The following is a 9,721-nucleotide window of genomic DNA, read 5'->3' on the forward strand; positions in this document are numbered from 1 at the left end:
AACCTCGCGTCACCAGGCTCTTCTACCAGGCAGAGAGGCGTGATTTCGAATCGCACATAGGTTACGCAAAAACCACGCCCTGTGCCCGCCTACGCAGCAGTCAAGCGCCGGGATTGGCCAGGCGCTCATGCTCATGTTGGGCTCTAGTCTAGAGAGCTATGGTACCACACGTGCGTAAAACTGGTGTTCTCTTGGCGTTTTGGGGGGACATCTTTTTGAAACTGTCGGGCATACAGTAGGAAATGCATTTATTTAATTCTATCTGACCAGAAGCCGTTTTTGCTTGTAGTGGAAAACGGCCTGTTTGTTCCATTCACCAAAACATTATGAACACGAGGACAAACCTTTTTTTCATTTTAGTCGACTTGTATTGCTGTTGTACATTACAACACATTTGAATCAACTCATCTGATTTACATATAGCCCAATAAATAGGCTATAATCAATGGTAGCCTATGTTTCCAAATTCACTGTTTTACCAAAATAAGTAGGCTATTTTCTTGTGCCTGCATGTGTAGGCTATAAGCTTGCCTATAGTTTTATTTCCCTGCCTTGATAGAATGTCCCTCTTAATCATAGAAATCTTTCATCTCTACAGTATGTTGGCTGCAGTAAATTGTAGGAAAATTACTTAAAAAAAACCTTAATAAACAAATGGCATAATATATAAGATTACATCTCCCTCGTTTTGTGTTGTTGTTTTTCGCTTTTTTAACTCTATGTTTCATGTCTTGTTTGATAATTCAAGTTATGAAAATGATCGTTTCATATTGTATCCAGTTCAATATTCTTTATGGGGGGGGGGGGGGGGTAGGGGGATATGATGCCCTCTTCCTAATCACACACACACACACACACACTTACTTGCTTATGGCAGTCCATCGATGTCGATGATGACTTCATATCTCCCAGGGGTATAGAGGTATTCAGCGCTTGGTGCGCTCATGCCACCTCATGTGGCTGTGTAGACCTATTCGCGATCCACACACTTTTCCACAAGTGGGGCAGGTAAGTGTGGTATCTGGCTGCTGGACTGTACTTGTTGTGCGTGCATGTCGTTGTGATCGTTTCTCTGCACGTATCAGTGATATATTCTCCTCAAGGTGAGAGGTGCCTGAAAGGCAGGAGGAGCGCCAGGTGTTTGGGTCTGCTGCGGCCCTTTCCAGGTTTGAACAAGTAGCCCTGACTGCATCTCTTCAGGAGCTCCTTCACTCACTGTGTTTGACCACAATTTCCTTCTGTCTGTCCAATCTTGCGTTGAGTAGGCTACTGTGATTTCCCTGACTCATAACCTTTCCCTCTTCATAGAAGAGCTTTCATCTCTACAGTATGTTGGCCTCACAGGAGCCAGGCTGCAGGATCTGGAAGTGCAACAGTGAGTTTAATAGCTTTTCTAAACCGGGGATAGAACATGGCAATAGATCACAAGAGAGAGGGAAAGTAATATGGACAGAAACATATTAGAAACACAACTATGACAATACCTAGAGTCCTGGCTGCTTTCCTCTCAGATTTCTTAGCAGTTACAGTCACTGAACGCTGGCGTGGGACAGACACAACGTGGGATCGCATGGCACGAGCCTGAGACACAGCCACCACAAATACTCTCATATACACAACTATGATGGCAGTGATGGGAACAATAAAGTTGAAAACGAGGTCCACAGCTCCCGCAATGTAGTCAAAAACAAGCACACACTCTCCAACGCAGGAATTATACCTGCCTGGTTGACTCAGGTGATCGAGTAGAATCTGAATACTATAAAAAGAAGAGACCCAACACAGAAGAAGAGAGATTTTGACTCGTGTAGAAGTGATTTTGGTGGGGTAACGCAGAGGCTCACAAATAGCCACGTAGCGGTCGTCGAATGATATCATCACCATGTTTCCAACTGAGGCAGAGACAACGGTAAAGCAGACACACTGAAAGAGAACACACATGTAGTCCCCCAGAAACCAACAAGACTCTATAGACATTTAGCGGCATCACCACAAGGCCCACAAGGAGGTCTGAGACACTGAGCCAGGGAGAGGAGGAGGAGGTTGGTGGAGGTGTGGAGCTGCCTGGAGTGCATGGAGAACATCACCACAGAACATTATTAGCAGTAATAGTGGGAGAATTTCATTTCTCTAAAACAATGTCCCTCATGCTGTAACAAAGTTCAGGTTTTTGGTATAGCAGTCGGCGCCAATTCAAGATCACTGCCACTGTATTATGCTCATGTCTAATGTTGCCATTCGTTGTAATGGTCATAATATTATAGTAGTATATGTGTGGTGGCCTGCAAAAACCCTTCACATGGTAAAAAAAATTGGCATTTACATTTTTTCTCTCCATAAATTAGAAATGTTCCCATATATATAACTTTTTGAATGACTGAGATAGCTCTCACAGATCAAAAGTTATGAGTATTTTAATGTTATGTGTCTAAAAGTAAAACGTGAGGAAAATAGGAATAAGCGTAAACATTCACAACATTCTATTTTCTACAGTGGCATTCCACCGGAACCATAAAAATAAGTACTTTTCCTTTCATTTTCTGAAAACAATTATTCATCATGATGTATTACGGAGATAAAAGAAACCAAATCACTCAAACTCTCAAAATACCTGCAAAACTCATTTTCTTCTTTGGCTCATTCACCAACAATGTGTAGCAGCGACATGTAAAAGCTTCTCCCAGACCACACACATATATATAACATAGTAAAAGCATTGTCAGAATTCCTTAATGTCTGCAAAAGCCTAAATCTGTATTTCAATCATGAGAGACTCGTAGGAAGTTTTAACAAGCTTTATTGAATCAAATAAAGAGTTTAAGCGTGGCGTATGACTCCATGATATGACGCTCCTCTTGATATGAGAGAGGGGGGGTGTCAGTGCTGTATGAGATAGATAATCCCCTCTATGGGGATTTTGTTTTTACAGTAACATTGGTGGTAATCAGGGGAGGGGGTGGGGCGAAACCTTTGCTCCGGTGATGATGAATGGCTTGCTGGGATGCTGGCACAGATGTGAGTGATGACTGCACAGATGTGATTAAAGCTGTGGTGATGTGGGCTTTATATAGTACCAGGAGAAGGGCATTTATGACATCAGTACTGACACCATTCAAGCAACTGACGTCACCTTGATTTTATTTTATTTTATTTTATTCGGCAATTGAAAAGCAATACAAAATACATCATAGCTTTAAAAAATTGACAAGGATAAGCACAATAAAGTCTCAGACTTGTTTCCATTATCAGTAATACCACAAAGACAACAATGGTAGCCACAATGGGGGCTACTAGCATACTGTGCTTTGTGCCTGGGAAATGCAAACACACACACAGAAGAAAAAGATGCAAGCAATCCATTACCACTTTTATCATGTTCAGACTTCAGAGTTATGATTTGACGACGAAAACCACATTCATACTGTTGCAACTGCTAAAAATAGCATGATGAAAACATGTTTGATTTGACTGAACAAGGAGGACAGCATCAACGCATCATCAGACTCAACACCCAATCAAACGCAGCCTTACTTGACTGGGGTATGACCTCACACTGTGTGCAGCTGGGTGGTCCGCGCGCCTTACTGTACAAGATGTACTGCACCTTCACACAGTAGCGCACCCCCTCCTCCAGATCTTTGATAATCACTGATGAAGTAGTGGGTCTATCATATTCCTATTTGGGGAGAAGGTTGGATAACATTAGTACATAACAGGGTTAGACTGTATTTTTTTAGACTGCTATTCGGCTTTCAAAAAAAGCTAATTTTGGCTGATCAGTGTCTCGATCCCCGCCGATACGATGGGAGGTGAAGAAATGATTATGTAGGCCTATGAGAATGCATGCATATCACCATTGTTGAATGATACCGTTATTTAATTTGTAATACATTATTTGTTAATTAAAGCATTTTACCAAAAGTACATGGAAACTAGAACGGCTGCACCGCGGATATATGCCTCCATCAACAAGTGAGCAGTCGACATTCATGTCTGTCTAGAATTTAACGTTTTGAGCAAAAAGTGAAGAAATTCCGTCAAGGCATAACTGAGGTATGGCGTTACAGAGCTTGAAAATGTGTTCATGAGGTCACAGTGACCTTGAACTTTGACCACCAAAATGTAATCAGTTCATCCTTGAATCCAAGTTTGACTCAAATATGATGAAATTCTGTCAAGGCGTTCCTTCCTGAGATAACGTGTTAACGAGCTAGAAAATGGTATTGGTCAGGTCACAGTGACCTTGAACTTTGACCACCAAAATGTAATCAGTTAATCCTGGAGTCCAAGTGGACGTTTGAGGCAAATTTTAAGAAATTCCGCCAAGGTGTACCAGAGATATCGCGTTAACGATCGGTCTTGAGGTCACAATCACAGTAGTGATTGTGACCTCCGTCAGAGGAGTCTGGCGCCGCAGGTCTCCATAACTGGGATAAACCCTCCCCTGCTCTACTCTGCTCTCCCATTGGAGGGACTGTTTCAGTGGCAGCCGGATGTCCGCTCCCGGCTTATTACAAGCTCTGTCATTGGCTCCGACCATGTCAATCAGAGCGGCTTCCGCTCCCTCCTCCCTGTGTCGCTGTAAATAGTGCTCTGCCGCTGCAGTGAAAACAACAACGCTAACTAGCTAGCAAGCTAACGGCAGAAACCTACACGCTAGCTCATTGCTACAGGCTGAAAACGGCAAGTTGGATTGTTTGAAACTATTTTCCAAGGGCACTGCCGCTAAGCGCCGCCCATCGCAATCCCATTATGCAGCAGCTAATCGCAATCCCATTATGGAGACCTGCGGCGCCAGACTCCTTCGACGGAAGGGAGAGGAGGCTGGCCAGCGAGACTACAATCACAGTGACCATGAACTTTGACCACCAAAACTTTATCAGTTCATCCTTGAGTCCAAGTGGATGTTTGAGGTCAATTCTAAGAAATTCCGTCGAGGCGTTCCTGAGATATCGCGTTAACAAGCTTGAAAATGGCGTTCGAGAGGTCACAGTGACCTTGACCTTTGACCACCAAAATCGAATCAGTTCATCCTTGAGTCCAAGTCGACGTTTGAGCGAAATTGGAAGAAATTCCGTCAAGGCGTTCCTGAGATATCACGTTAACGAGCTTGGAAATGGCATTTGAGAGGTCACAGTGACCTTGAGCTTTGACCACCAAAATCAAATCAATTCATCCTTCAGTCCAAGTCGACGTTTGAGGCAGATTTGATGAAATTCCATCATGGCATTCCTCAGATATCGCTTTAACGAACATCGGACAGACGGGCAACCGCAAACCATAATTCCTCTGGCCTGGCTATTTCCGGCGGAGGCATAAAAAGAATGGTGGATGAAATCTCTTATATGCCTAAAGCGGAAGTTGGCATGCCTTTGGCTCTCTATTCACCTATGTAGCCCCGCCCACTTGACCCATTTGTGTACGACTTCCTGTTCAAAACGCTGGCTGTTTTACCTGCCAGAGATCGTCTCTGGTCAAAGCTAATGACTTACTGGAAGCAGGCTGCGGAGATAAGCTCTGCCACAGGAAGTGTAAACACAATCCGTTCCGATTGTGTTTACACTTCCTGTTAGACTGTTAGTCTGTCTGTCTGTTTCGGTTTAGCCATGCTTAGCCGTAGCGGTGCCACTCTACTGAGTGCACTTTTCTAGTTTTACTATAAAATTTTTTTTTTTTTTCAGATGTTTCTTTAATGTTTGCCTTGTTCTTGTGAAATACTGAATAGATTTCAGTCTCTAGGCCTCCTCTGATAATGAGTCAAATAAAAACAACCTGAAAAGGGGAAAGTCATAGTGTGGCTGAACTCGGCACACTTGTGACGGGGTCTCAAGTAGGTATCACTTTGATTCTAGATTAAAAAGGTAGAGAAGCACTGTACTATTGGATAAAAAAAACTAGGTTTTACATCACATCTGTAGGAAGCTCACCTGTAGTGGCTCCTCCTCCCTGCCGTAGTAAACCACATACTTAGCGTGGTCTCCGTATTCGTCGTGCAGCTGGTTGTGGTTTTTGCTCAGCTCGACGGTCAGGCGCCCCGGTGGTTGACTGTCATCACTCAGCCACGCCCTCAGCTGGACCTCAGGGCTGCAGGGACCACCTGGAGGGGCCAGGAGCAAAACAAAAGACCAGGAGACAAAAAGTTAATCTGCGCTAATATTTGTCTTCTGTCAATATCAGAAGAGTTTACATGACCCACCGGCAAGAGCTGTGGGAGAATTTTTGCATGACTCACGCATGGAATAGGTGAAATATGCGTCTAGGCGTTTCTAGGTAAAAGTGGTCAACAACAAATTCCCTGAGGGACGATTAGCTAGGTGGTGTGGTTTCCTTTCATTGTGGGAACTTGGGCTTTGCGTGCAAAGCTGACTATCAATGCTCATGTGTGGATATAATTAAACAGATTCATATCTTCACAGCGACTGAGAGGGTGTCCTATTATTTCGACATATTATATAGTATATCATATAGAATTATCCACGAACAGCTTGAACACAGCTGTTTAAATGATCCAGTATGTGACGGTTTAACACTTAAAGGGAGGCGTTCAGGCAGGAGTTTTTTTATCTGTGTATTTTTCAATTTATGCTACCTAATTAGCACTTGTTAACTCATCAAAACAATGCAACTTTATGAATGGTGATACCAAAGCAGCGGGAATTTGTGTATGAGCAATCTGCAACTCTGTCACTGCCCACAACCATTCAGAATAGAGCGACACATCAACTAAGTTGTTTGCCATGTGTTGTGTTCCAGCAACCAGTGGATCTCTGCATGTTGCCTGGATCTTCACTGCAGGACTTGGTTTCTCACCCTGGTTACAGGCCTCGACCCGTTCGGAGGTCAGGCCGTGTTTCTCTGCTCGGACGCCCAGCTCCACACAGCGGTCCTCCAGCTTAGTGTCTTTGAAGGACGTGACATCACAGGAAGTGAGCGCAGTCTGGACACAGTCCGAAAAGTCCAGCCACTTATAGGGGTCAAACCTGAGGATGAAGAACAAAGACGTCGGACTCAGAAAGAGAAACTGTTATTAGTCCGGCATCAGTAGGGGAAAACAAACCGGTCCAATCAGGTTGAGCTGTGTAGAGCACGGCACAAACCTGGTTAAATAGAAAAAAGACAGGAGGTAACATAACCTTAGGAAGTCAGCTGATATGTTTTCAGAGGCACTTTTTCAAATCAGGGAAATGCCTAACATGGCTAATTTGAAGAAAACACTTATTTCATAAACAATGCTTTTCCACCCTGGCGAGAATAAACTTCTGTGGGAAAGTGCAGAGTTCCTGTATTATTACAATTTTTTTGTCACATTTAAATGTACCGGTAAACACTGTGTATCGCCAATGTGCTTCAGCACAAAACTATTGATACCGGTATCTGCCTTAAAAAACCCACACGGGTCCAAATGTAATAAGGAGCATGCCATATTAGAGGTCTTTTGGAAGGGAAATGCAATGCCATCTCATATTTTATTAGGAGGTACTGTAGGCTAACTTACAAAAAGGAAACAAAACAAAGGAAATGAAGAGCAAGCACATTTTCCTTTTTCATGTGACCAGACAAGGCAAGAGCTGTTTGCTTTCAGGTTTTTCATCATAGGATGTGTTCAGAGTGACCCGCTCTGCTCTCACCTGCGGTACTGCACTGTGTAGGTGACGTCTCTGTGCTCAGGTGCCGGAGTCCATCTCAGTAACTGGTCGACGACGTGGACGTCTCGCGGCGGGGGCAGATCCTCACACAGTACTGCTGGAGACGGGAACGGACACAGCCGAGAGTCAAGTCAACACCTGATGCTTTATTCAGGTGTTCAAGCAAAAAGAAACGCGACTGAAAGCCGGCCCAAGTTGGCCGCTGCATACTGTGACTTTTACCATAGATATTATATTACTATCGATGGGTCACCAAGCAGGCTCCGCCAATTCTCACAAATGGTAGCAGCAAGCCTCCTAAATGGTCAACCATTGACTCGATCAAACCTGCCGAAAGTCTCCTAAGTGGGCGTGTCCGTGGAAAACCATGGGCAAAACCCACGTGACAAAATGACAGGAAGTGAGTTGAAGTTGGGCCGTCTTGCTTGAATCCCATCGTCTTTGCTTTTACTATGAGATCCCTTTCTCAGAAAAGGGCCACGGGAAGTGGGGGTGCTGCAGCCTCTGCTGTTTTGGAATTATTGGAATTGCAGTGTCAATAAAAATATATATATGATTAAAATGTGTTTTATATGTTTTATACTGTGATATTTAGGGTTTAGTTGAAGAATATGAGCAAAGCAAAGAGGGTGGTAATGTTATTTTTGATGTTTAGTTTATAATAATAAGATAATAAAATGTAATAATAGGTTCAGTGTTTCTGCCTGTGTTGCTGTCTGTTGTAGTGTAAAACGACCTAAAGGGGGAGAAGGTGGTGACATGAAAGTGAGCGAGAAAAGGAGAAAATACTGAATAATCACATCACAACAGTATAATCCTAATGTGATCCTAAAATGAGATATTCCTCTAAATATGGCAAAAAAAACATCCAAACGTCCAGAAAACATCCAAATTATTTTCAGCGGCACCCACCCCCTGCGGCCCTGCCTTTCTGTGTTGGTAGTTTTAAGGCCAGATAATTAAATCAACCGAACTAACTTCCATAAGAATAAAAGTCTAGAATTTGTCATACGTCATAATGTAATTATTACAGTATTATTCTTATCTTCTTATTCCCTGTAGACTTGTATTCTGTGGAAAACACTGACTGGTGATGAATCATAATATGATTCATCATATTACAATCACCAGTGTGCCAGCCGAGGTAAAGTAGCCAACTTTTTGGTAGCTTTGTTTTGGGCAAATGTGTACATCTCCAAGAAATTGACTTGACACTTTTTAAAGATAATGTGCACTGTCCACTCTATTTCGGCATACACTCAACAGACAAAGACGCTGTAGTTTTGCTAAAACTACCTTGGTCCGCAGGTTATAACGTTAACGCATAGTTACTCTTCTCTCACCACCACGATAATAATACACTTGGGTGGGCGGAATAAACTGCCACCATATGCCGAATTTACCAGAAGCCCCAGATGAATTCAGTAAAGTATTTAAATCGTGTTATCCGAGCTGTGTACCTTTGCCGATAAGGAAGGCAGTATTAAAGTGTCTGTTTTGGTAATCTTATCAGGGCTAATGTACTGTGGGGGGTTAGCTAGCTAGGCTACACACGCGCGTGCGTGTGTGTGTGTGTGTGTGTGCGTGCGTGCGCGTGTCAGTGTGTGGATTACGGCCAGCCAGCTCAAAACGAAACTTTACCTTGACCGACGAGTTGAATCCACAGCAAAGCGTACAGCCTCGCTAATGCCATTTCACATGCTGCGACGGATCCGCGGACAGATTTGCCAGCATACTCTACGTTACAGCCATAACTCAACTCTGTAATAGGCTATTGAGCAGTCATCTGCCATACATTTCCCGACAAAATGCCTCTTTCCCAATACAATAGACGTCAACAGTGTAACTTCCTGAAACGCCCCTTCGAATTGGGCAACTCCTGCGTGACTTTGGGTTCTGGTAAGCTCGCGAGTCGAGTCACCACCAGGCAGAGAGGCGTGATTTTGAATCGCACATAGGTTACGCAAAAACCACGCCCTGTGCCCGCCTACGCAGCAGTCAAGCGCCGGGATTGGCCAGGCGCTCATGCTCATGTTGGGCTCTAGAGAGCTATGGTACCACACGTGCGTAAAACT

The 9,721-nt window shown here is 43.7% G+C and overlaps 1 protein-coding gene and 1 pseudogene across 2 annotated transcripts; both read right to left on the reverse strand.

The window, feature by feature from the left end:
* Positions 1 to 1,422: 1,422 nt before the first annotated feature.
* LOC310777934 (trace amine-associated receptor 13c-like) lies at positions 1,423 to 2,084 on the reverse strand (annotated as a pseudogene). Its single transcript has one exon. The product of its transcript is annotated as a trace amine-associated receptor 13c-like (transcript).
* A 1,031-nt stretch (positions 2,085 to 3,115) lies between these two features.
* LOC310778970 (uncharacterized protein) lies at positions 3,116 to 9,491 on the reverse strand. The gene is made up of 5 exons (XM_083639443.1): positions 9,288 to 9,491; positions 7,629 to 7,743; positions 6,811 to 6,980; positions 5,928 to 6,097; positions 3,116 to 3,676 (listed from the first exon to the last, which is right to left on the reverse strand). Exons 1-5 carry the CDS (start codon positions 9,337 to 9,339, stop codon positions 3,488 to 3,490), a joined length of 696 nt encoding a protein of 231 aa, XP_083495569.1. The 5' UTR covers positions 9,340 to 9,491; the 3' UTR covers positions 3,116 to 3,487.
* Positions 9,492 to 9,721: the final 230 nt, after the last annotated feature.

The sequence above is a fragment of the Poromitra crassiceps genome (assembly GCF_964638095.1).
Source record: "Poromitra crassiceps genome assembly, chromosome: 6".
Classification (NCBI taxonomy): Eukaryota; Metazoa; Chordata; class Actinopteri; order Beryciformes; family Melamphaidae; genus Poromitra; species Poromitra crassiceps.

What these genes read in the sequence shown, in the direction of transcription:
- LOC310778970 (XM_083639443.1), bottom strand. Translation starts at nt 9,339, where the DNA reads ATGGCATTAGCGAGGCTGTACGCTTTGCTGTGGATTCAACTCGTCGGT. An exon ending in GGTCGAGGCCTGTAACCAGG is followed by an intron (nt 6,098 to 6,810) that starts GTGAGAAACCAA and finishes TGGCCCCTCCAG; the next exon opens with GTGGTCCCTGCAGCCCTGAG. An exon ending in GGGAGGAGGAGCCACTACAG is followed by an intron (nt 3,677 to 5,927) that starts GTGAGCTTCCTA and finishes CTCCCCAAATAG; the next exon opens with GAATATGATAGACCCACTAC.